This window comes from Rhinopithecus bieti, unplaced genomic scaffold (assembly GCF_001698545.2).
Source record: "Rhinopithecus bieti isolate Rb0 unplaced genomic scaffold, ASM169854v2 scaffold_9581, whole genome shotgun sequence".
NCBI lineage: Eukaryota > Metazoa > Chordata > Mammalia > Primates > Cercopithecidae > Rhinopithecus > Rhinopithecus bieti.
The window spans coordinates 3,533,704-3,561,392 of record NW_016806413.1 but is presented as its reverse complement, the minus strand read 5'-3'; the positions used below and the strand labels follow the sequence as shown (position 1 = coordinate 3,561,392).

The window sequence follows — 27,689 nt, the reverse complement described above, 5'->3', positions numbered from 1 at the left end:
ATGTGTGGGTTCTCATGGCAGTTTATGGTGGTGGCAGATGGAAGCTACAGTTAGGGAGAAAGATATTCTGGGTAAAAGGAATGTCATAAAGATCCATGGCGACCATGAAAATGCACCATTCAGATCTCCTGCAGCAGAGAACAAGGGATGGCCCAGCTGCCATGCTGAATCCACCAAGTACTGATGCTGAGGCCACATTTCCCACTGTAGCTCCCAGGTGACGACTAGCACTGGGTGGTGGGGGGGGGGAGGGATACTTATCTAATGGACACCTTTGGCTCAAGAACTCCCCGATCAGCCTGCTGAGAGGTTCTCAGCACTGAGCTACAGCCTGAGGCTCCACCTCCTCTTCCCAGCTTCTTTCCCTCTGCCCCTTACAGGAGTCAGACCTGCAGCAGGTCTCCCCAAGAATAAGTCAGACCAAACCTGCAGTTTGGTCTCCCCAAACTCCTCTTTCTTCAGGACAGATGTGATCTTGGGCGAACTTTCTAGCTCTGCTCCCAGGGAAGTCAGACAAGCCAGTTAGCTGGATGTCAGGTGCGGTATTAGGCCAAACTGCCCATGGGAGTTTTTGACCGCTGATTGATAAGCTACACCTGGGCTGGAAGGACAAAGAATAAGCTACACCATCTGGTAAGAAAGCATGGCCTTAGGCTTCCCTAAGTGCAGAAACTCATAACTGGGCATGTCCCTTGAGGTACCCTAGGAACTCTGATTGTGGGTTGTTGAAAACACGTTAACTCCTATGGGACATGGGCTTCTGAATCAAGGTGGCCCTCAGGACTACTGATGTGAGGACTGCTCGTGTGGAAAGGAACTGCTGACACGGCCCTGCTGGCATGAGCATCTATCTCCACCCTTCTAAGAAACTCTGATGCCAGGTGTGGTCTGTCCAGGTCTTGTGAGTCTGAATGCCTAGTTGAGCCTAAGAAAAACCCATGGTAGATATAGCTCTTTCTCCCCTCAGCCCTCTCCTACCTACTTCTAGACTTTTATCCCATGTAGGTGGAACTGTGATATTAGTCCAGCTAGTCAAGATGAAATCCAACCAGCTTGCTCACTTTGCCGTCCTGGACGCTTTCCCATTGCCACGTCTCCCTAGTTAACAATCAAGATTAAAGGGCACCTGGGTTTTGAAGACCGGCTCCCCTTCCTCCCATCCAATAAGAAGACTTGACCAAGATGCTTAGAATCATTTAATGAATGTTCCAAACACACCCTTAACTGGGCTACAGGTAGATTTCACTGGGATGGAAGCAGATGAACCACCCAATCAAACAGTACACGATTACTCGGTTTCCAGAAATCTGGATACCAGAAAAACTCAGTAGGAAACATCAGGATCACCTAGCCAGAGGTTCCTTGTGATTCTTTCCTTCCTCCTCTCCTCTTCCTCCACCCTGCTAAGGAACTTCTCCAGGGGTATAAATGTTCAGGATGGGAGAAGGGGAAGTGGGCTCCCATATCTCTAGGGCAAAGAGGAGTGCTGTGACACCACACCCCCGGGGCAACAAGATGACGTGGAGGCACAGGCCTGGGGCAGCCCTGCCCAATAAATAGACAGTTCCCAGAAGTCTCCACAGTGGGATTAACGGGCCCAGGGATGCTGAACTGCAGAAGCCACCCTCCCGAGGCCAGGCTGTGGCCCGCTCGCTACGTGCTGCACACCAGCACATCTGCAAAGGGTCCCAGGAGGATCTTGTTGAAGATGCAGCGGACCCACACCAGGTAGGTGGTGAAGGGCTTGATGTTCTCAGTGAAGGTATGGTTCTGCAGGGCAAGGATATAAGGCACATAGGTGTTCTCCCCCTGCTCCTGCAGCCACACCTCATACTTCACCTCCCTCACCTTCAGGTACTTAAGGTTCCATGGGATCTGCCAGGAGACAGTGAGGCGGGCCTCGGAGGCGCCATGTACTGACGCCTGGCACCGTGCCTCCCGCACCTTGCCTGGGTATAGGCCGACTGTCCACTTCTGCTTCCGTGGTCCTGGCCGGCCCTTCACCACGCGCCGTATGGTTTGAATGAGGGATGGGATGTCCACCTTGGTGTCCTGGTAGATTCGGAAGAGCCACTCGGGGTTCCGGCAACAGAGATGCCGTGGGACCTCACGGCTTTGCAGGATACGGGCTTGCTCAGCCCGGTCCAGATGGGTGATGCCCCCCTGGTCCCAGGGCCGCTCAGGGTGTGTGACTGTGTTCTCTGGCATCATGTTCCTCCAGGCTACATACTGGAGGTCCATGCCAGGCAGCATGGCCAGTGTCTTATAGGGAGTGTAGTGGTCGGGATTGACAGCATATGGGAAGAGCTCTACCACAGTTGCCCCACGGGGCAGGAAGAGGGTGGTGACCAGCTGGGCCCCATGCATGCTGACCAGCATGGAGGCATTGCTGACCAGTCGCACGACATCAGCAAAGGCGTGGTCCTCCAGGGACACTGTCACTGTCTTCATCTGGAACTCCTGGGCCAGTGCCAGCAGCAGCTCTGCCTCATTCAGGATGAGTCTGTTCTGGGTTCGGCTAAAGACCAGAATGTACTCCTCGCCTAGGGGGGCTCCTGTGTGGCTCACGTTCAGCTTTTCTGTCATGAACCGTGCGAACTGCCGGATCTCATTGCCCGAGACGAGGATGTTGGCTTTCGGGCCCTGGGGCTGGACAAAGCCATACTGGTACCAGGTAGTGATCTTGGAGAGGCCCACAAAAGCATGGGAGAAGCACAGCAGCCGGCCCAGCGTCTTCAGCTGTGCCCGCAGGAGAGGCTGCTTGGGGCTGAGCAGCTTGTAGAGGTCGAAGTGTGCACCCTCGCCCCAGCCCTCCATGAAGAAGAGTCGTGCCTCGTGGGCCAGGCCGGGAAACTGCCGCAGCGTGTAGAAGAGTGGCAGCAGGTCGTCGTGAAAGACATGCATGAGGTTGTCAGGGTTGAAGCGGTTGGCGATGAGGGCCACATCTGGCACGAACACCGGCTTGGGCATGAAGCGCAGGGCAGCAGCAGGCAGCTCCACGAAGTTGAAGTACTGGGTGTTGTGGTCCTCCACGGTGGACAGGTCGAGTAGGGCTGGCTGGAAGCGCCGGGAACCCAGGTTGGGTAGCATGACAGAGGTGTTGCCGTGGAAGAAGATGAACTCCTCGGCCTCGTTGGAGTAGCAAAGCCACTTGAAGCGGCAGATGCGGTCTGTGTGCGTGCGGCCTGTGCACACCATGTGTGTGCCACCCTCCATCAGGATCTGCAGTGCCTTCGGGTAGTCGATCCTCAGCGCTGGGGCTGGCTCTGTGGCCTGTCGGCCGAGGGCCAGCTCCTCCTCCAGTGTGGCTGCATGCTCACGCAGTCGCACATGCTTCCACAGGACCGCCGCCAGCACCGAAACCAGGAGGGCATTGAACACCGCAGAGAGGTGCATCCTAATGCCACTGTGGGGCCCTAGTGAGATGATGGCCACTGGGGAGCACCACAGGCCAGGCGGGCTTCACCCATCCCTATGGGCATCCCGAGAACTGGTGAAAGCCTGCAGGGGAGAAGGAAAAGAAAAAGGAGTTGGCACAGTGTGCCTGGCATCATTACAAGCTCCTGCTATATGCCAGGCACTGTGCTAGGCTCTGTGTGCCCACTACAGCACTGGATCCTTGCAGCCATTGTGCACATTGGTAGGCATAGTAGATTAGACCATTGTTTAAAATATTCACTCCCTCCCCATAGCCTCCATGTTGGAGAGTGCATCCCCATACCTGACTTTGGGCTTAGCCATTTAACTTGCTTTGGCCAGTGAGATGTCAGCAGACAGAACATAATCACAGGTTTGGAAAGTGTTTGGCCTGGCCTTGCCCTCTTTATGACACTGGCATAAGAAGAATGTATTCAGGCTAACTTGCTGGCCCCAAGAGGAGCGAGTTACGCACGAAGCACAACTGCTCCGGCCATACCCTGTTCTAGTTCAGCTGATCCCTCGTGACTGAGTGGGCACAGCCAAGAGCAGCAGTGCCATCAGCCAAACCCAGCCAAGATCAGCTAACACATAGACATCGGGGCTGAACAACAGCTGATTAAACATCCCTGAAATTCTGGGGCTGTTTGTGATGAAGCACTGCTGCAGCAAAAGCTAACCAAGAGAGGTATCTGTGATGACAGGCCATAGGAAAATCCCTTGCAGGGGCCTGACATTCCTGGACTCTGGGTAATGACTTTTCCTTAAATGAGAACAACTGGCATTGGAGATCTGTGAACACTGTTCCCAGGTTGTACAAGACCCCTGTATGCCACCTCTGAGAGACACACACGTGTATGGTCAGCTAAGCTTTCCTCCTGCTTAAAGCTCCTTTAGAAATCATGCCTGCTGGCTTTAGAATCCCTTAAGAGAAGGGTAGAAACTAGTCCCCTCAGTGGTAAGATAATTGTATCTGGGTGTCATCATTGAAAAATGTTTCATATACTGAGCCAAAAAAACCCAGTAGGGTTTTAAATGCCCTCTCCCACATACACACACTGACAGAGAGGCCTGGCTAGGGGTGAGCTTTTACTCCCTCTTCTTGCAGTATTGTGAAGGGTATCATGCCTGCTCTGGGACCCAGGATTATTCAGACAGTTGAAAAAGCTCATCCTTTGTGACACAGGAGCCGCACAGGTAACACCTGACACCTGCCTGGCATCGCACCGGGAGGGAGTAGCTGCTCCTTTATTCTCTTGTGCCTAGGTCCTGATGCAATTCCTACCTCCCTGTGATGAAAAGAATCCAAGTGCATCTTGCCTAGAAAGACAAGGTGTCTTCAGCTAGGTTCCCTAAGAAGCAGAGTCAGGGGCAAGGATTTGAATCCAAACAGTTTGAGAAATGATCCCATGAAACACCTGTAGGAGAGTGGGAAAGTGAGACAGAGAAGGGACCAAAGCCAACACATACAGGGTACCTTAATGAGCAGTTAATGCCATGTGTAGCCTTCTTCCCATGATCATATGCTGGATATAGTATGGAAGCTGGGATACATGTCTATCAACTCCTGTTGGGCATTACTTAGTTGAAGGCCATTCCTGGAGGCATGAGATCTCTTCTGGCCTACTCTTATCCAAAGGTTGAGCCCACACATATGAATATATTATATACTCCCCACCCCCAAATATCAGGAAATGAGAATTACCCTGAACAAGTATCATACATTCTAGTTTTTTCTAGTATACCTTAGTCTAAGTTTATTAACAACAACAACAACAAAAAAAAACCTGCCCATAATCATCTTAATTAACTCACCAGGTTGGCAACTTGCTGTTTAAAAAATACTGGTCTACTCCAGATGTTCTCAAGCCTGGCTGATTACTGGAATCCTCAGGAGTAGTTGCTAAATAAAAATCCATATTCCCAGGCACCAGTCCTGGAGGTTCTGATTCACTAGGTCTGGACTATGGCTCAGGCATCTGCATTATTTGTTTCTTTTATTTCCTGCCTTCTTGTGAATTGCTTGAATTCCACTTTGATTTATCAGTAGTGTTTTTGAGTACATCTCTTGATATAGATTTTCTAGTGGTTGCTCTAGGCATCATATTATAACCTGTAACTTATCACAGTCTACTGGTATTGACATTTTACTTTTCAAATAAGTGTAGAAACTTTAGCTCCACCTAGGTTCTTTTATAATATAATTATCTTACATGTTTCCTCTACATATAATGAGACCCACATCAGACAGTAATTTTGGCTTCAACTGTCGAGTATGATTTCCTCAAGAGGGAAAGGATCATCTATTATATTCACCCATATTTTTACTCTTTATGTTCATTCCTCATTCCTGATGTTCCAGGTTTCCTTCCATTCCTATATCCCTTCTTTGAAGAACTTCTGTTAGTTTGCTATTCTTTTAGGGTTAATTTCCTGGCAACAAATTATCTTAGTTTTCCTTCATGTCAAAATGTCTGATTTTAGCTTCATTCCTAAAGGATATTTTCACTGGGTATAGAAATTGGGGTACAGATTTTCCTTCTTTCAATATGTGAAAAATGATGCTGTGTGATCTGGCCTCTGTGACTGCTGATGAGGAACTGCTACCCTTCGAATTGTTTTTCCCTGGAGGGAATGCATTGTCTCCTGCTGCTCTTAAGATTTTGTTGAGTTTTCAAAAGTTTGACTCTGAGGTGCCTTGGCATGTATTTCTTTGGGTTTAATCCTATTTGGGGTTTGCTCAGATTCCTGAATCTGTAGGCTCTTGCCTTCCCCCAAATGTGGGAAATAGCCATTAGTTCCTTGAAAACTTTTGCAGCCCTACACTGCTCTGCTAGGACTCCAATTACACCAATGGTAGATTTAAAAAAAAAATTGTATTGTCCCACATATCTCTGAAGCTCTGTTAATTTTTTTCTAGTATTTTTTCTCCCTGTTGTTGACTGGATGATTTCCATCATTCTGGCTTCATGTTCACTGATTCTTTCCTGTGTCCTCTCCACTCTCGATTGAGCCCATCCAGTAATTTTAAAATTTTGGTTACTCTATTTTTTGTATCTAAAATTTCCATTTAGTTTTTGTAACTTTTTTTTTTTTTTTTTTTTTTTTTGCTAAAACTTATCCTGGACATTTTGGTTATAATGTTATGATACTCTGGATCTTACTTAAATCTTCTGTTTTAGTAGCTTCTGTTAAAACCGTACTGGTCGGGGAAAGGAGAACATTGACTCTTACTGTTGGTTGGGGGTGGGCGTCCAGGCTCCCTACTCAGCCTCCACCAACACCATCGTGGCTGAGAGGGTGAGGGATACCCAGCACAGAGTGTATGTCAGCGGGTCAAAACCCAGGCTCTGCAGTTGGCCTCCGATGACACCCTCGGGTGTGGATGGAAGTCTAGGCCCCAAGAGGACTATCGCAGTGAAGGATGTCCATTACTACTAGGCGGTGGTGGAAGTCTAGGCTTCCCATCAAGTGGGGAGGGTGCGGGGCAGCGGTTACCACTAGGCAAAGGTGGAAGTCTCAGCTATCTCATATGGTTTGGCTCTGTGTCCCTACCCAAATCTCATCTTGTAGCTCCTGTAGTTCCCACGTGTTGTGGGAGGGACCTGGTGTGAGATAACTGAATCTTGGTTTGGGGGGGTTCTTTCCTGTGCTGTTCTCATGATAGTGAATGGGTCTCACTAGATCTGATGGTTTTAAAAACAGGAGTTTCTCTGCACAAGCTCTCTCTTTGCCTGTTGCCATTCACATAAGATGTGCCTTGTTCCTTCTTGCCCTCTGCCATGATTGTGAGGCCTCCCCAGCCATGTGGAACTGTAAGTCCAATAAACCTTTCTTTTGTGAATTGCCCAGTCTCGGGTATGTCTTTATTGGCATGAAAACGGACTAACAGGCTAACCATTTGGCCTTTACTAAAACTGAGGACTGGAGGGGCAGGCAATTTTCTCTGGTGTTTTGCAGGAATGGAGTATTTATAGAAAAAAAAAAAAAGTTGTGCTATACTGTTCCTTCTTCCAGTCCTTTGACAAAAGAGACCAAGCTTCCTTGGGGCTTTGTTTTGTTCTGTGCTCACTGGCATTCCTGGGCTGTGGGCTTCTCTAGCACCCAGGGCAGAATATATAGGAGGCAAGAAGAAAACACAGAGAACTCACCATTACATTGTTCTGTGAGTTCCAGAGTCCCTAGTTGGTTCACTCCTTTCTCCACCTTTCAGTCTTCCAGTGTTTTATATATAATGTCCAGTATTTTTAGCTATATTAGTAAGAGGGATAGGGATAAATTTGTCTACTCCATTTTGACAAGAACCTGAGGTATCCTTGGCATCTACTTTTTTTTTTTAACCAAGCTCCCAGGTGATTCTGGGGTACAAACAGATTTGAGGAAAACCAAGTAGTTCTTAACCAAAGAAGCAGGCCATGAATCACATTACCACTTACCAGTTTAAAAGCTTGGAACTGTTTTCCTATTTCTTTTGTATATAAATTAAAGTAGGCTCAATGTTATCCTTATAATCACATCACCATCACTCAATTGCTTTCTGGTACATCTTGAGTCGGGAAGATGAGGATCACTGTTTAGCTGGCACAAGAACCCACAACCCCACTGCCTAAGCTGTGGGCAGCAGTGAGCGGCCTACATGCTAGTTATGCCTTATTAATAGCAACAGCTAGTATGAGTTACTGTTCTGCTCTACTTCACTGCAAAGTATCTTTTGGGTTTCAATAACACCCGTATGCCCATAGGAGTATGCTATACATGTAACTCTTACCTATCACATACTATGGGGGAAAGACAAAGGGCCAAATGTTGCAGCCAGAACCCTGCAGAACTTCAGATCAGGTCTATCACTTTGCTGCATGACACTGGACATGTTGCTATGCCTCTCTGGCTCCTGGGTGCCTGGATGATCAGATAAAGCATCAGGCTGACCTTGGCTTCTCACCTGCTTAGCAATCAACTATGAAGCAGGATGCCAGCAATAAACATAAGCCCAGCTAAGCCAGGATATAAAGGAGTGGCTTCATTTTTTGTTCTCACAAGGGAGAAAGGAGAGGTGACTCCCACTCAGGCAATCATGTCTAACCTTAGAAGATGACCTTATTTGGAAAAAGGCTCTTTGCACAGACAATTAGATAAGAATCTTGAAATGAGATCATACTGGATGAGGATGGGTCATAAATCCAATGTGACTACCCTTAAAAGAGACAGAAAAGGACATACAGAGAAACAGAGGCCATGTGAAGATGGAAGACAGAGACTGGAGTGATGCAGTTGTAAGCCAAAGAAACAGCCCAGATGACTAAAACCATTAGAAGCAAAATAGAAGCAAGGAAGGATTCTCCCCTAGAGCCTTCAGAGGGAGCATGGCCCTACTGACACCTCAATCTTGGACTCCTGGCTTCCAGAACTGGGAGAGAATAAATTTCTTTCATTTTAAGCCACCAAATGTGTGGTAATTTGTTGCAGCAGCTCTAGAAAACTAATATAGGGACCATAATAATTCATTTGAAAAATGGGTTCTGTGCTCTTAAGAAGGAATTCCATTGCTACAAAGGTTAACAACCACTAAGCAAGTCCTCATTTTGCCCAGAAAAGCAATTTGTCCAACATCACACAGCAAATCAGGAATAAGAATGGAAGTGTTCTAAAACACACCTGCTGCAGTGCTGCCTCCCAGTGGGGACGACTGGGGAGACCAGCAGATCACCAGCAGGCCCAGCTGGTGCAGCTTCTGTGATCAGGTTCTCATGAAATTAAGTCTCCGCTTCACCATCTACCTGCCTAGCTCCAGGGCCTGGGCCAGTCTGATATGGATGAGCTGCTCGAACCCTCTTGAGGGGTGGGGAACTTACTTGGATCTAGAACGGTCAGAACACCTCAGTCTTGGGAAGCCAACTCCATACATTAGTTTGACTTGTGGGTTTGCTCCTCTGGAGACACCTTTGAAGGTATCACTGATCAATCAGTAGCTATCACATCGTCTCCCAAACCAGCCTGGCTCTCAGCTGCCAATGCACTACCGGCTGCAGGTAGCTCCCAGAAGAGGATATGCACTGTCTGGATAAGTGTGAGGATAAAGACAGAAAGACTCGGGTTCAAACCCCAGCTCCTCGACCTACTGCATGTCCTTTCTACACTCAGGCTCCTCATCAACGAAAATGGGGATACAGCACCCACCTCACAGGAAAGTGGAAGTCAGAAATGATGTATCAGTTGAATTTCGTGAATGCTGATAACCACTTTTATCTTATAAAAACCACAATTTCATTCCATCAGGTTCAACCTAACAGGTGTGGTATATAGTGGAGAGGAAAATAAAAAGGTTTTAAGGTACCAGGTAGCTAATAAAGGGCCACTGGGACATAGACAAAACATTGGCATTTTAAAACAGTTTGGACACACTTGGCTGCCTTCATCTGACTCAAAGCAAAAACTGATCAGTGGTGAGGCAGGAACTGTCACGTTTCATCACAGTCATTTGAAACAAAGGATTTTAAAGCTAAGCAGGAGAAGATTCCTTCCGAAGAAGATAGAGACAGACCAGACAGTGAATGCTGTCACTGTGTCACTGGTGGCACCTTGGGCCTGGTCAGTCGCCAACCCTCTGCTTCTTGGGCATCCAGGTCGAGTGTACTGACAGACGACATAATGGACACTGTTGCTTCCCCCAGCAGCCACTGCCCTCTTCCTCTTCCTAATAACAACCCCAGTGTGTCCAGAAAGCCACCCTCCGGCTGATACCCATGATGTTCAGAGAAGCTCAGTCCTTGCACCTCAGGTGGACTGTCAGCAGAGCCTAATTCTGGGGCCAGGTACTGGTCCAGCCATGGCAGGTTACCTGAGTGGAACCAATTCAGCTGAGGAATGAGGTGTCGCATGTCATGTTCCCACTCACTGGACAGAAAAAGAAAGTGTTGTCCCAGGGCTGCTGGCTGCCATCTGCTGACCACGAGGGAAACAGCTTGAGGCAAAGACAATGCCTAGGACGGCATGGCCAAAGAGATATAGAGGAACCTGGTGACATCTCCGAGCCCCATCTCGGACATCCTGCTGTGAGAAATGGTAACTTTCCTCATTGCTGAAGCTAGGCTGGGTTGGGATTTTGGCTTCCCACAGCCAGAACATTCCAACTGGTATGGAAGGAGAACCTGTTTGCAAAGTGTCATGCGTGAGGCAAACATGCAGGGTCTGGCTGCGTCTCCTGTTTCTGAGCTCTGTGCTCTAGCCTAGGGGGATTATTTCGCATCAGTTTCCCCTGGACTCTTCTATAACTTGGGTAAATGAAGCCTTCTCCCTAAGAAATCTTTTCATGAGACATGAAAACAATCAAATAGAGGATCTGTGACAATTTTCTACACAGGTGCCGTCTGCCAGTAGGGAATGAGAACTAAGGCCACCAAAGTGTCACAGCACGGGCAGAAGGTAGGCTTCAGTGAGCCCTGCAGGCAGGAAGTGCCAGACCCCCGCTGAGGAGCAAACAAGTCCTCTGGTGTGGCTGTTTCCTGGAGCTTTCAGAGGGACAGAGATGTGATATCTGAACAGTACAAAGGCAGGGGGTAGGAGGCAGTCCAGGGAGTGTGACCTAAGGCCACCACACAGTTCGGTCTGGTTGGAATGGATGGTTCACAAGGAGAAGAAGTACAGAGAAACTTAGAAAAATCAGCTGAGGGTGTGATGCCAGATCAGGAGTTTGAATTATATCCTATAGGCAATGGGGAGCTATTATAAGTCTTGGAACAGAGCAGCCTGGAGGTTCTCTAGGAGAACAGAGGTAGAAAAAAACCAATTAGGAGCTCCCAAGCTCAGCGTCTCCCCCATTTAATACAGGAGAGGAGAGCCTGAGTGTTAGAATGGGGGCGCCTAGAAGGGAGCACACAGAGGAAGCTGGTGGTTCACACTCTGCATGAAGGGGGCACAGGAGCATGTTCCTGATGGCAATTCAAGTCCCAAAGTCTGCAGATGATTTAAATTTAAATAAATTCTCACGACCTCAAAGCTCATCCTTTAATAAAACTTCCACTCTTTCACATCTTAATGGGCCTTCTTGGTGGTAAGAGAAGAGGATAAAGTCACAGCTATCTTGACGGCCCTGCAGAAAGGAGAATATAGGGGGGCTCTGACTTCATATCCTTCATTCAGGTCTTCAAGGCTCTTGTGGAACACGGGCTGAGAACTTCTGGGCCAGCCACAGGTGAGAGGCCAGAGCTCTGTGGCTGCCTTCTTAGCTGAGTTTTAATAGCACCTCCAGTCAGCCTTGTTCATCTCTAGGGGAGTGTCTCTGTGAGCCTAGAAACCCTGAAGCTGAGAAATCTAATTAAACTCAGTGTTTCCTCAGTCTTTTCAACCCATACACCCATTGATAATAAAGAGGAACTCTCTCATGCCCCAAACTGACCTGTAAAGTTCAACATCCCCTTCTCCCTCATTCAGAAGACTCTCTTCTGCAATGTCTGTTCCTCAAGATCAGTGAATTCCATCAACCTTTACTTTCTGATGTTAGTATTTTATATCAACATCCATCTACATATTTCACTTTTCAATGTAAAATTATATCACTGCATATGCTCTTTCAAATAGGCATGCCCCCAAGTGGACATTCTCCATACAACCCCACCAGCTAAGAACCACAGTGCTGAACCACATTAAAGTGCTGATATGACTATTTTTGACCAGTGTCCCATGGTCCTGCCATAAGAACCAGCTATCCTTACCACCACCAAGGTATGGACAGTTCTTCTCAAGAGAGAAGAGGTCAAGAACACCTGTGTGACCAGTAAGACATGCCCTCAGCTGGAATTCTGACATCTGATCTCTAGGAGGAAAGAGGATAAGCCAGGAGCTAGAAAGAGACCAGGAAGAGGGAGAGTTCATTGACATTTGAGGTTAGGAGAAGAAAAAAAACAAAGGATAAAATTAGAAAAGGGACAAAAAGGGTTAAAAAGAGACTGGAAAGACACGGAGAGACTGTCTTACCAGGGGGTGGAAGGGAGATCACCCCAAGGTCCTCAGCTCAGATCTAAACCAGGGAACTGAAGAGGAGCTCATGCTGGGGTGGCAGGGAGGAAGGCACCAGGGAGGAACATGAGCAGGGGGAGCAGTGGGAATATTTGTGAGTGTTTACCCTAAAGGAATGACTGGACTGACATTTGTAAGAGGAACTATGTCAAGCACAGTTCAAACACTTTTTGTATATACAAAAGATCAAGGTGCTAATTTCAGACACTGATTCTCCTCCCACAAAGTGTCTAGTGATAACTGTCATAGCTAAGGAAAAGGTTGGAATTATAGGTGTCCTAGTTCAGTTCACCAAGAGGGCCTGGAAGCAGTGACAGTGCAGCAGCAATCAGTATACCCAGCACCCAGATCTAGCTTTCTAAAAATCTTTCTCTACAAAAGGAACCAGAGCTCCTTGGAGAAATGGTTTATTCCAGGGCTAGGGCAGGGAAGGTATAAGACGAGCTTGGAACATTTTGTAGTGCCAGAATGTAAAAGTATTAGAAAAAAAAATGATGAGGAGACAGTGAAAAGGCACAGGAGCCAGCATGAAAGAGCTCCCAACAGCTAAATCTTGTATAATTTTAGTACCAAAATTAAAAAGTAATAGTAATGAATTATAACCCATAGAATAAAATATCCATGAGTCAATATTGATATGAATAAATAATTAGGAGAGAACGGACAGATCTTCCTTAGAGAATTTCAATTTAAAAATGTAGAAGCAATCATGGAAATAGAAGATCACCATTTGGCAAACATCACAGTGATAACTGTTGCAGGCAAGATCTGCTGATAGATGCTAAAATTAGTGGGTGAAAAAGTATGATGAGAGGATATTTGCATAGTCTCAAAGTATCTCCCCATGAGGTGCATATTAATTACAAAGGTAAAAATGGAAACTACTGTAGAGAAGCCTGGCAGATATGCCCTGAACCAAGTAATCAAAATTAACATCACCTGTAATAACAATGACATCATGTACCCCTTTATAAGATGCACTGAGACAGGACCTCACTTCTATGGTTTTCCTGCCCAAAATGTGTAACTTCAATCTATATTTCTAAATGGATCCATGGTTCTAGCTCCAGTTCTAGCTCTGAATAAGGTCTGTAGGTTAGCTAATAGAGAAAACCTTAAACCCAAATTAAGGGATGTTCTACCAAATACCTGGTCAGTACTTGACAGGGCTAAAGTCATAAAAGACAAGGGAAGATGGAGGACCTGCCTCAGATTGGAGGAAACTAAGGAGACACAGCAACTTAATGCAGTGTGGGATTCTGGCTTGCATCCTGGACCAGAAAAGGAACATTAGTGGGACAACAGGCAGAATTTGAATAAGGTCTGTGGTTTAATGTGTTGTGTGAATTTCCTGGTTTTGATCATTATACTATGCTCTGTAAGATGTTAACAGTAGGGGAAGTGGGGAGAAGTGGTTTATGCAACTTTTTTGTAAGTCTAAAACGTATTCAAAATAAAAAAGTTATTTTAGTTATTTTTAAAATAAATTACATAAGAAACGTGAATTTTATTTTTTTATTTTTTATTTTATTTTGAGACAGCGTCTCACTGTTGCTTCGCCCAGGCTACAGCACAGTGGCATGATACCAGCTCACTGCAACTTCGAATTCCTGGGCTCAGGTGATCCTCCCATCTCCGCCTCCCAAGTAGTTAGGACTATGGGCACGGGCCACCAGCCTGGCTAATTTTTAAATTTTTTGTAGAGAAAGGGGTCTGGCCATGTTGCCTAGGCTGGTACTGAACTCTTGTCCTCAAGCAATCCTCCTGCCTCAACCTCCCAAAGTGTTGGAATTACAGGTGTGAACCACCGCACCCAGCTGAGAACATGAGTCTTTATAAATGTTAATGACATGTAAAATGACATAATGTGGTTTGCTCCAGCAAACAAAGTAGACAGACAGAACCCGACAGGGGAATACTGATCACTGTGGAAGATGGTGGGGTTCTTTATATGTTTGTACTCTTTTGTGTTTACTTGACATAATAAATACATTAAAAAGGAAACAATAAAGAATTAAAGAAATCACTATTTATAAATAAGATAATTCTGAAGAGTAAACAAGAAATAAATTGATATTCAGAAAAAACAAAACTAAGCCCTCTCTGGAGAGATGGGAGGCAGATGCATGTCCTATGAGCTGACACACATTTTGCCCTGATCAAAGAATAGCTTCCAATAGAAGCTAAAGCCAAAACAGACAAACCCAGGGAATATCAAATAGCCAGACCCTCACGGAGATACGGAAAGAAGAGAGGAAAGACTTACCTCCAACGTGAGTGGGCATCTCAGCCCTCAGGTATTCCAGGTATTCATCATCTCTCTAGTGATCATTCTGCCACCTGCCCCTCTCTAAGGCAGGCTTGGCAGCAGGTGGAGATACGGGGCAGTGGCCACAGGCAGGCAGGAGTCTAGGGTCCACATCTGGACCTGACTGACTGTACATGCAGTGGACAATCCCAGCAAAGCACTGATATCAGGGCCTTAGGGCAAAGCTCATAAACTAGGAAACATGGGTGGGGGCCTTGTGAGGCAAACTGGCAACTAAGCAGAGACCAGCCTACGAGACTGGGGGACAACGGGGCTGCTTCTAATTAGCTGCTAAGTCTTCCCAATCCCCCAGTCCCTAATCCCTCCCAACTTCCATCCTCCTATCCCCACTCTCAGGCCCTGCTAGAATAGTGTTGATGGAAGGCAGGACAGACTGGCCTGCATGGACCTGCACTGGGCATTTCAGGTTTCTGAGTTACCCTTCCGGGGGAAAACGGGAAGAAAGGTTTGCTGGAGATGGACAGAGCAACAATCCGGTCCTGGAGTTCTGATTGCCTGGGAGTTTCTACCAACTTTACCACTTACAAGCAGGCAGCCTACACCACTGTCGGATGAATACCCCACTCCCATACTCCGCAGGCAGGTTAGCTTTGAGACATGTTCTACACTGGCTCCCAGGGTTCCCCAATGGGATTAAGCCCCAGCTGTCCACAATGGTAACAAGCGTGACACACACCCTTTTTGGCTGCCTTCCCTTCCCTCTCTCACTTTCTCACTCCCCATTCATGTTTACATGTCCATTGGGACTGAATACAAATCATCTACTTGCTAAAGAATCCTTGTCTTAGGATCTCAGGATCTGCTCCTGGGAGACTTAAAAAAAATAATAGATCTAGTCCTGAATCCAGAGGGGAACCTTAATAAACAGATATTACTGTATTTTGTCACTGTGGAGACATGGAAAGCCACCCTTGCACTTCTACCTACAGTGAAGTAGGTAGCCACAGTGTGGTAGTAGGAAGCCAACAAGTACTTGAGCAGTCAGTGTCACTACAAAGCACTGTCAGCCTGTTTCCCACACCCCAGTGGCACCTGCCCCTCCTCCCAACAGCCTGCATAAGCCAGCTGAACTGAAGGATCATGCAAAATCTTCAGGAAGGTTTTTAAAAGACAACAGATGGAGGCAAGGAGTACATTAATCGGATCTCCAGCCCTAAAGAAGATAAAGAGGCCTTTCCTCTTCACATCGAAATGTTCCTGGATAATCAACACATACTTCTCTAGGAGGAAAATTCACAATGGTGAAGAATAACTGGGCCAAGTTGCTTACTGGGCAACAGACCCAGTGATTTCCCCTTTCTCCGAGCCAATTTTCACTGCTGTGGGGCTATCACAGCCTGGAGAGGCTGCCAGTCTCGCTGACAACAGAACAGCAGCAAGGAGGCTCAGGGCGTCAGAGAGCCCAGGTGGCCCTCCTTGGCCTTGGAGACTGAAGAGACTTGGAGCTAAGCCACTGTCTTCCACAGGACTGCAGCCTGGTCTGACAGACACTGTCTGCTTGGTCCTAATGTCTGATCATTCAGGGCAGCTCTGTGCACCAACTGCCTCCCCAGAGCACTGGCGACAAAGGGATAAGAACTCTTTCAGACTGAAGACCTCCATTCCTTCATCTGTCTCCTGGCTTTGCTGAAATGGGCAGCGGCCAGGATCCCAGCATCACAAGAAATCTGACCGTGCAGTGACGAGGAACTCCCTCTCAGTCCTAAGCAGCCCACCCTCCTTTGTGCACTTACTCTGAGAGCACAAAAGCAGAGCTGGAATGTGCCTCTCCCGCACCTGCTGTCCTTAAATCCTGTCTCCTAGCGAACCCACTTCTAAGCAGTCATGCAAGGTCACCCTGTCTGCAGTCAGATCTGGCTACCACCCCAACCTGTTGAGCTCCTGCTACGTCCCAGTGCTATGCTAGGTCCCTCACACACACACACATCCTCGCTAAATCCTTCCTTACCCCTGCTCAGCAGGGTGGCGCACTTTGTCTCCATTTTCCATTCAGAGAGAGGCTCAGAGGCTGAGCCATGTGTCGACAGTCCAGGATTCAACCCCAAGGGTCTCCACCTGTGCTGCCTCTCAGAGACAAGGGCTGCCCAGACAGAGTCTTGTCATGAGAAGGTGAGAGGTGGCACTTGGAGGCATGGGCCACCCAGGATAATACATTTTGTCTCTACTTAGTGCCTTCCTGAAAACAGAGGCTGATTCTTTAGGATGTGCGGGTGGGCATGAAGGTTCAATGGGTCACTGATGCAAAGGACCCCACCACCCTCTGGGGTTACAGAGCCTCCAGTGAGATGGGATCGGTACAGGACAGATGGTCTCTGACACGAGCCATTCCACACAGAGAAAAAAAAACAGATCAGCCCTTTTCCTGCTTGGGCAAGGACATGGCAGGTGCCCTAACAAAGGGTACTCCAGTCTCGCCCCTGCTCCAAGCCAGGACAGCTGTGTGCTCAGTGCTTCCCAGCTGTCTCGCCCTAAAGCGTTCCTCTATGTACTTACCACAAGCCTATGAAGTATCATTATTCCCTATTTTTAGATGAGGAACCGGAGCTTGGAGAAGTTCAGTGACTTGTCCAAGGTTACAACAGGTGTGAAGCTTAGGTCTTAACCCAGTGTTCTCGGACTTTAAAGACTGTGTTGAAAACCACCCTCAAGATACAGAAGACCCAGTCTTCATTAAAGTGGGGCAAGGGGCAGAGAAGAGAAAGAAACACCTCAGACATTCAGAGGACTCAATCAGGGAGCAGTGAGCCCAAATAAGGGCACACACATCCCACCTTACTTTGCAGCCCAGTCCCCTCCTGGACCCATGACAATGACCAGAGAATGCCACCAGCTGACCAGCTGAGAGTCACCAGGCTGTAGGGCAGGGAGAAGGGAAGATGAGTGAATGCTGGGTGGATGTGATCACCGTGCTCAGCGGTGAAACTCTTGAAGGAGACAAAAGAGCTTCAAGGGGGACATGACAACCTTGATCCTTATTTGTTTGCCTTCCTTTAGAAAAGCAGAGGTAATCAAACTAGGAAAAGCTGCCTCTTCCCATCACTCCTCTTACTCGTGCCCTAAGCAGAGTTTTGGCCCCTCCACTGCTCCGGGATGAGCAACTGATTCCTGTGCTGTACCTCCCGTCCCATCCTGCTACCAAGGATCCAATCAGCACCTAAAACTGATTCCCAGATTACCAACAACTATTAAATATGAGCCCACTCTTATCTTGAAACACACACTCAGAACCACCAGCCTCCAACACTTTATGTTCCAGGCAGTAGGTATATTTTCTCATTCAATCTTCAAACCAATATTAAGAGGCTAACACCACTATTTCTATTACCCATTTATAGATCGGGACACAGAGGCTGGGAGAAGGTAAGTAAATATGTCCAAGTCCCTGAGCATGTATGGAATGGAGGCAGGATTTGAACATGGATTCTAAGCACTGTCTTATGCTAACAGCCCAGGCACCATTTGGACCTCGCCTTCTTGGCATTCCAGGGTCACACAGACCAGGGTACTCCAACACCACCATGTTTATCTGCTTCTGCCTCCTCTACATTGGGCACCAAATTTAGAGACCAACTGGAGTGGGGAACAAAGAGCTTAGTGACTCAGCCAGGACAAAGCATGATAAAACAAAATTTTTTTCAAGACAGGGAAAAAAGAAATCAAGAGATTAAAAACATGCCTAGAAAACCCCTTTAGAAACTGAGGCAGACAGAAGCAAGCTATCAATTCACTCCCCCAAACCACTTTACTAAGCTCCCAAGAGCAGCTAAATGTTATCAGATTCCCAGACTTAGTGAATCTTCCTTTCTAGGATCCCAGTTGTTGTGAGCATCAGAGGATAGCGTCAATAATGTTGTCACATCTGCAGACCCCAGTAACAGCTGGGCAGCTGGGGTGGGGCCACTTGCCTGGGGCGGGGGGCTCACAATGTGAGGCTGGTCATTGGTGCTGGGTGCAGGCTCTACTTCTGGGGGACCTGGCCAGCCCCAGACATGGGAACAGAAAAGCCCATAAGGGCCTTGAGGTTTGATAAGGAGTAAAAGCCCCAGGAATTCCGGGCCCAGAGTATAAGGTGCACACTCACATGCCTGCTAGGGCCTGAGCCAATGGAGAAAGTAAAGCTGAAGGTGGGCTGTGTGACCTGGAGACTGAACACCTAATGCCAGCTGATGGGAGAATGGCACAAAGGCAGCCTGTGGTACCTATCTGTATCAGTCTGCTTGGGCTGCCATAACAGAACACCAGACTGGGTGCTTTAAATGACAGAATTTTCTCACAGGTCAGGGTTGGTTTCTGGTAAGGCCTCTCTTCCTGGCTTGTAGATGGCCTCTTCTCTGTGTGGCGGGGAGGGAGGAGAGGGTCAGGTGAGTGAGTGGGAAAGGGAGGGAGAAAGCAAGGGGGGAGAGGGAGGTGGGGACAGAGACAGAAACACTCTGATCTCTTTTCCTCTTCATATAAGGACACCAGTTCTATCAGATTAGGGCCCCACCCTTATGACCTCATTTAAGCTTTATTATTAGGACAACCTATCTCTAAACATAATCACATGAGAGTTAGGTCTTCAACATATAAATGGAGGGAACACGATTCAGTCCATAGCAACACTCTTCTGATCTTCCCAGAGAAGCAATAAATCTATTGAAAATGTGAAATGTCCTAATTTGTAACTTCTCACAACTATTCAAATTGAGTGAAGACAACATGCACCAAGGCCTGGGGCTGCTGGCCTCACTGCTGCCGGGTAAAAATGGACGCTCGTTTGCAAGCTCTGGGCTAAAGCAAATCCCCTGTCCTGCTAGCCTCACCATGGCCTGTGCCCGGGTTCCCAGTTGTGTGACTGCCAGAACCAGCTGCTCACTGGTCACTCCTCCACGAGAAGAGTTACAGAGGTGGAGGGACCAGACAGCCAGCACCTGCCAGACCCAGGCTGCAGAAGATCAGGCAGGGCCCAGGCCAGGAGGGGGTCAGCAACGGTGCAGAAGGTTTTATATTACTTTTACAACAATTTGACTTTTAAGGATTGTTCACACTTTCAATTGAAAATTATAGAATTCTTATTTTGTCACTGAAATGTGTTTTTGTCCTAAATGCAGCCTGAAGTACTAGTGCTAGATTGTGGAAGCTTTCAGTCCTGTATTGATTTGTGATCTTACATGTTGTGAATTAGTAAGCAGTAAACATGTTTCACTAACTCAACCTTATCCTCGGAATAATCTCTTTCCCCCCTCTTTCTTTCTTTTTTTTTTTTTGGTTATCAGAAGTAGTACATGGAACTGGTATTAATAACATAATGCTTACATTTGCTCCTAAATATTAACCTAATGCTATTGATAAATTCAGGCATTTATAGATCAGGTTTTCTGACCAAGGTTATTTATCCTTTGGCAAAATCCTGGCAGCCTGAGTGGTTCTTGTAAAACTTAATAAGTTTAATTATCAAGGCATATTTAACATTTAGTTAAGGGCTCACTTTCTTAGATTAAAACTTTGGCATGGGTAGTATCTTCTTGCTTTAGAATAAAGAGCAAAGCAAAGTCAAAGCTGGAGACATTAATCCACTATCAATAGCTGATGACTGTGACTATATTGCCTTATCAATAGAAAAGGAACCCCTTCAAAGCAGGAAAAAATCCAACAGAATTAAGTCACAGTCATCTGTGTACTACTACAAAGTACTACTTTGGTGAGAAGGGTGATGTCAGTCTTTGTTGAGGATAAACCAAGGCTTGAGTATGGGGCAGGACATTTGGCTTTCCACCAGCTCATTTGCAACCCTCTCACTGGTGTTCAGCCTCCAAATAACGCAGAAACCTTTGCTTGCCACATAGCCTGCCGTGTCATCTGGCTTTTGCTTAGCGCAAATGGGTCACCTGGAAGTGACACGTGCCTGTATTGGTCCTCTCTGGCATCAGTGTGTACCAATGTGGTCATAAACAGGGACGCAAACAGGGAACAGAATGGTGGGAACCTCTGTTGTGTGGCTCACAAAGGTAACGGAGAACACGCCTACACCAGGTTTTCTAGGTGGAACTGCAAAATCAAATGAAAATAATTCTTACAGGGAATGCTCAGACGCCAGTGTGTACACACATCCAGATGGACCCTCAGGCCCAATTTGAGAGGGTTGAACTGATCAAGAGAGCCTGAAGACACCCTGTATATGAAGCATAAAACATTCACAAAGAAACATGAGGTAGTGTACACAACAGGAAATCGTCCGGGGAAGCTGGCTGGAGGGTGGGTGAGTTTTGAGCAAGTTTTTGGAGGTGTTTTGGTGGTGATGGAGGATAAGATGAGCATCTCTGTTATGTGTCTACATGTCCCAATTACTCATGACTGCTACAAATCTGTCCACAGTAAGATAAGCATCACTGTCTAGTTCTCACATATGTCCAGCAAACCATGAGGCCTCCAAGCCATGGGCAGTGATGGCCAGGTCCAAAGCCATGTGCAGTTCAGTGGGTACCACATACCCAGACAGGTAGAGTCCGGGGAGCTCAGGCTGTGGGGCAGGCACAGAAGTGCCAGGGAAGGCAGGGGATAAAGTTGTCAGGAGACCTGGGTTTCAACATTGGAGCCCTATGGGCTCAGGTGACTACCTGCAAAGCCTTCTGCAGGGTGACGCTTTACAGTAGCCAAGTCCCTGCCAGACACCCAGGGAGCCTGAGATCCCACATCAGCAAGCAGAAGGAGGTGACAGGATAAGGTTGAGTTTTCCTTTGGTCTCATTACCACTGTGTCACCCTCAACTCCTCCCTTTCCTAATAATAATGATATTATCATAGCTAAGATCCACTGGCCAATCACTAGGTGCCAGGTTCTTCACTCTGCAGTGATGATCTTTATTTTATAGATGGTAAAAATCAAAGCTCAGAGAGGTTAGGAAGCCAGGTTTATAGAGGAAGCAATGATAAGACTAACCCAGGTAGGCTGGCTACAGGGTCTGCGATCTCCTTCTTTTTATCTGGAAATAATTTTAAACTTACAAAATAGTGGCATGTATAGGACAAATAACTCTTCTACACTCTTACCCAGATTCACCAACTGCTAATTTGACATCTTTGTTTTATCATTCTCTCTATATACAGTCAGCCCTCTATATCTACAAGTTCTGCATATGTGACTTCAACCAACTGTGGATCAAAAATATTCAAAAAAAACTTAAAAATACAATAAAAAAGAGTATCAATTTAATAACAATATAGTATAACAACTATTTACATAGCATTTACATTGTATTAGGTATTATAAAGAATTCAGAGATGATTTAAAGTATACAGGAGGATTGCATAGGTTATATGCAAATAATGGTGCCATTTTATAACAGGGACTTAAGCATCCTTGGATTTTGTTATCTGTGGGGGGTCCTGGAACAAGTCTCCCTGAGGAGGGCAACTGTATACAAATTCTTTCTCTTTTCTGAATCATTTTAAAACAAGATGGAGAAATCTGGCCCCTTTAGCCCTCAATACTTTAGCATGTATTTTCTAAGAATGAAAACCTTCTCTTACACAACAAAAATTCACGAAATGAATATTGATACTATAATGATAATACTATTAACATATGATTTCTATTTTCTGGTCCAGAATCCAGTCTGGGATGAAGCATGGCATCCAGTTATCACATCTCTCTAGTCCTTTCCAATCTGGGGCAGCTTCTCAGTCTATCTTCGACTTATGATCTTGACAACCTTTAAGAGTCAGGGCCAGCTATTTTCTAGTATATTCCTCAATGTCTGATGTTTTCTCATGATTAGGTTCAGGTTACCCATTTCTGTCAGGAATTAGAGTCTGTACAATTAGTCATTAATACGACCCCACCCTATGTGAGTCTCTCTGGGACACTCATCTTGGAGCAGCCAGGATGAGGAAGGACTGAGAACCCCTACACTGTGTAGGATGCTAGAAGGAGTAGGGCCACTTTCCTGGAGAAAAGAAGCCCCTGCACTCATGCGTCTTCAAATACCTGAGTTGCTGCACAACAAGAGTGAGGCCGCTCCTGAGGAGTAGATGCAACCCCTTCTACCTGACTGGACACACGTGGATGATGGTGACACGTGCAACCCAAGCCCCAGGCACAAATGTGGACTGTGGCACATATGATTCCCATTCTGTCCTGCCCAGCACAGGTGTGCCAGCTGCTCCAGCGACCTAGAGTAAGAACTGCAAAAAGAAGTCACGGGGAGGTGGAGCTCAGCATGATCGGCTGGAGGAAGACTTCTCTAAAGACTAAAACTTTTGAGCATGGAGGAATCAGCTACTTTGTAGGGCAGTGAACCCCCATCTGGAAGTGGTCTAGCAAAACACAAGAACAACCCATGTGGGCTACTCCATAGTGGGGAGTAGGGCTGGCCATGGTGTCCTCCAAAGCAGGACTCAGTGGATCCATGGACCTGTTGTAGCAGCATCACCCGGGATCTGAGAAATGCAGAATCCTGGGCCCCACTTCAGACCTGCAGAACCAGAATCTCTCTGAGAGGAGGACCTAGGAACTGTGTCTTAATAAAGCTTCCAGGTGATTCTTATGTGTGCACAATACTGAGAGAACTGCTCTAAGGTTCTTCTAACATTTCACAATTTTGCGATACTCACCAAGGCATTTCTATCAAGCCCAGGTTAAACAACTGATTCAACTGAGAATAACTCTCCCCATCAGTATCAGTAAAGGCTAAATAAATTCTGTTCCCAGCTTTTGCTAAGATGATGCATAAGCCTAAGCTCTGGGGAAATCTGAGATGCCTGCCAGACTCTAAGCTCTCTTTTCAAACAAGTTGCTCCAACCCATTCCTTCCCACACAAAGTGCACCACTTGTGGTATGGGAGTGGCAAGAAACGAGACCAGATCTCTTGGCCACAGCTAAATGGACTAAGGATGGAGCCTGGGTCTAAAGCAGCCACCAGTTGGGGACATAGGGAGATGGCCATCCCTGCAGGCCAGCAGAGAGGAGGTAGGTCCCCTGAGAAAGGAGCACCTGAACAGAGCAAATTCGGACAGCATCTCCAGTTCCTTACAATGGCTACTGTGTGACTCTCTTGGAAGATCTGGGACCCAGCACAACTGTGGCAACTCCAGATGCCACTCCAGGATGTGCCATGATTCCTGCCACAAACCTCCACTGTCAAAGGACCCCAGGGTCCATTTCATCACTGGGTGTGGCAATACAGCAGACCAGGTCCCCAACCCCTTCCTGAGGCTTAGCTCAGGGCTGAGGAGCAACTACACAGCAAAGAAGGGGCCCTCTCTTAGCCTTTTCAGAATGGAGAAAACAGAGAAATTTGTAGCATAAGATTGTACCAATGGCAGTCACTACTGGCAGAGTGAAAGATCTGATTCTCTTCCAGGTGCTAGAGTATGAACCAGTGAGGACATGGGAAGTCAGAGAAAGCAAAAGGATTGATCCTTGTCCAGGTTAGCTAAGAAAGAGGATGTTGGCCTCTGGGTAGGGGAAAGAGATGAACGGTCTCACCATCTTACCTTACTGAGCACCTACTATGTGAGAGGTGCTGTCTTAAGCCCTTTTCCTGACCTATTTCATTTAAGCCTCACCCTCCAATGCAGTACCAGTATTATCCCCACTTTCTTTTAACATGAGAAAACTAAGTTTTACTGGAGTTAAGTACCTTGCTTAAGTTCTTAAAGCTCAAGAAGGGGCACCAGGATGTGAACCTGCCTCTCACTCCAGAGGTCTTGTTCTTAGTACTATGCTCATCTGTCATCAGACTTGGAGGAACACTCAATGGCAGAGAAGCAGAGTAAACTGTAGAGCTGTGAGTTTTTATTAGTCAAGGGCAGAGCAGGTGTGGTGCCCTGGAAATGTAGAACCACAGGCCCTGGACTGTAACTTAGCAACCCAAGGCTTCTTGCTGTAATGCCTCCTCACCTAGCCAGGCAGAGAGTACCCGGCTGTGACAGGTGGCTTAGGGAGCGGTGAACATTCTCTCACCCTAAGGAGAGTCTAGGTAACATAATATTAGTGTGATAATTATCCCATGTGCCCTAGTACTGTGCTGAGAGGGTTAAGCCATCAATTTAGAATTACAAAACCACTGCCCTTTAGAGCTACAAGAACCCTTAGAAATGATTTCCTCCAACTCTTTATTTCATAAAAGAGATCTTGAGAGGCAGTGTGAGCTCTCACAGGCAGCCAGGATTAAAGTGGCAGCATATTGGCTCTCAGTCCGGGGCTCCTTCTCCTCACATCCACAGCTCAAGGGCTGCTCTCCTTCGCAAAGCAGAGATCAGGCTCAGATAATTGTGCAGCCCCAGAATATTTCCCAGGAGCTAAACGAAGGCATTTCTTCTCACACACAAGCTTCCCAGGTCCCAACCAGCCTGCACCCTCACCCGGCCCTGCCATCCAGTGATGAGACCCTAAAGAGGCCACAGGCCTTGCCTGGGCTGCCTCTTCCTAACACCTCCTCCCCTGAACTCACTCAGGGACTGTCCCCTGCAGCTTCACCACGCATCCAACACCAGCCACAGAGAGGAAGCACACAGCCAGGCTGCAGGGTCCCGCCTCCCACCCACTTGGTGTGAGAAGACTCCCTGCTGCAAGACTGGAGGCTGCCCCAGGTCATAACTGGGCTTCAAGAATGCAACAACAGCAAGGATGATGGGCGGCAGAGAAGGAGAATTACATGGCACCAGTTCTGGAGCTGGAGATGTCAGGATATGAGTTCCCATCCCTGTCACTTAGCCGTTACGTGACCCTAGGCCAATTCTTAACCTCTCCAAGCCTTTATTTCCTGATTTGAAAAACAAAATTATGCCTACTTCACAGGGTGGTTTTGTGAATTCAAAGAGACAGCAAAGGCAAAGCACCATGCCTGACAATTATTTTTCTAATATTATTACTAATCATAATGGTAAAATAACTCCTGTTCACTGGCTTTCACTCTCAGCCAGGCACAGTGCTAACTGCTTTACATTATTATCTCACTTATTCTCCACTACAAACCTCAAGTAAATGCTATTAATTCAATTTCACATTTAAAGAAGTATGCTTAGAGGCATTAAGTGAATTGCCCAACATCACACAGCGATTAAGTGGAGGGATTAGGATTCAAAACCAAGACTGACTCCAAAGCCCATGATGACATTTGTAGGTTCCACCTTTCACATCCATTATTTCATCCAATTTAAGAAACCCTGGGAATCACGTGATTAGCAGGTCCTAGGGGAAAGTATTCCACTGACAACCAAGCTGAGATTGACAAGGACCATTGGGGAATGGGGGATTTGGTAATCTAATTTTCTAGTTAGTGCAATGTTTACTAGAAGGCTTTGTTTATTGCTAAGTATTCTCTAATGCAAGGCTTAGAACAAGAACTTGCCAACTAGCATACTTACATGGCCACGGAGGGTCCAGCCACCAGCACCATGTCTTCCTTTCTGCTGAAGATCTCCACTCTCCTCTTCTCCTTCTCGCAGGGGCCCAAGGCTCAGGAAGGAACGTGCTGACCATCCCTGGGGATGAGGGGACCTATGCTCTTTCCTAGCTCTGTAGGGACTGAGATTCCTCATGACTAATATGAAAGGATGAGCTGGAAGATCTGTAAGATTCACGAGAGCCAGAGAGGGCAGCTAGTGCCAGTAAAGATGAACCTGGACTCCAAGCACCTCAAACAGTTTCTATCGTTAGTCACCACGGCTGCTGATATTTGCTGCGCACTCACTGTTTAGACATACTGGGCTGCGAACTTGCCTGGCATTATTTCATCCTCACTGCAACCCCGTGATAAAGGCATTGTACTTTCATCTCCACTTCACAGAGAAAGAAACAGAGGCTCAGAGACGATAAATGACTTGCTCAAGCGCACACCGCTAGTGGCGGAGAACCAGGATTTGAAGGCCAGGCACATATTATAGTAAACATTTGGTGAATGAAACCTCCTCTGTCTATGCTCTTAGCTACTAAGTCCTACCAAGCTCGCCCCATAACCCTGAAGTCATCCCTTTCCACGCGGAGCCTTGTTTCTCCCAAGAGCAGGCTCTAAGTGTTGGCTGGCATAAAGTAGGCGGACACTGGTCGCTCTGCACCTGGTGCAAGACTCCAGCCTGAGAGTCACATACTTTAGCAGAGTTCCCATCAGTGAGCGGGAGACGGGTTCCTACACACACACGGAGTCAGGAATTCACTGGGTTCCTACTTCAGAGGCTACCCCGGCACTGCCAAGCAGGCCGTGGCAAGCTCTTACACCGGACACACATGGTAGGTGCCCCACTTGCCCCCAAGGCGCCCAGGTATCAGCTGCAGGCCTGCCCGGGTTGGCAGTTCTCCCGGAGGCCCAGGCCCGCTCCGCGCACCTCGCGTGGCTCCCCACCGCCCGCGCCAAATGCGCACCACCCATTACCTCCCAAAGCAAAAGGGCCTGAGGACCCAACGCCAGTGCCTGCCACGAGCTGAGGGCTCCAACTGGCAAGCCCCAGGGCGCTGCCCCGGTCCTCGGCCTCCGACCCTGAGGGTCCACCCCCGCCCCGCCCACCCCCCGCGCCTCTCTCAGCTCGCTTCACACGACATCCCTCCGTTCTGCAAACTCTCCTATCTCCGGCAGGCGTCCTAGAACCTCCCCGTCACTCTGGGGCCCGGCACCGCGTCGTCTCCTGCAGGGGGTCGAGGGTTCGGCCCCTCCACTCCAAGTCCCAGGCGGGTGTCAGAGTCCGCGCCAGCCCCGAGCGCGCGCGTCTTACCTGAAGCCTGGGCTCCGCGGGACTGAAGCCACCTCCGCCGACACATCCAGGAGGCCCCACCGCGGCGCCACTTTCCCACACCGCCGCCGCCCCCAGTGCCAGCTCCTGGCTCAGGAGGCCCAGGCAGCCAGCGCAGGTTTGGCCGCGCCGCCGGGTTCGCACCCTCCGCCACCTCCAGGCTCGCAGGTGTTCCCCGTGCGCCTGCCCGGCTGGCGAGCCCGGCGCGGAGCCTGTGCGC

General features: G+C 47.6%; 1 protein-coding gene across 2 annotated transcripts; it reads right to left on the bottom strand.

The window, feature by feature from the left end:
• Positions 1-1,178: 1,178 nt before the first annotated feature.
• On the bottom strand, positions 1,179-27,689 carry POMGNT2 (protein O-linked mannose N-acetylglucosaminyltransferase 2 (beta 1,4-)). 2 transcript variants are annotated; one of them, XM_017876329.1, is made up of 3 exons: positions 27,452-27,673; positions 26,111-26,227; positions 1,179-3,501 (listed from the first exon to the last, which is right to left on the bottom strand). In XM_017876329.1, exon 3 carries the CDS (start codon positions 3,394-3,396, stop codon positions 1,654-1,656), a length of 1,743 nt encoding a protein of 580 aa, XP_017731818.1. In that variant the 5' UTR covers positions 3,397-3,501; positions 26,111-26,227; positions 27,452-27,673; the 3' UTR covers positions 1,179-1,653. The 2 variants fall into 2 exon arrangements, with proteins under 2 accessions (XP_017731818.1, XP_017731816.1); XM_017876327.1 differs by lacking the exon at positions 26,111-26,227 and having other exon boundaries at positions 27,452-27,689.

Bases quoted from the DNA above. Each gene is read 5' to 3' on its own strand.
- POMGNT2 (XM_017876327.1), bottom strand. From the start codon at position 3,396: ATGCACCTCTCTGCGGTGTTCAATGCCCTCCTGGTTTCGGTGCTGGCG.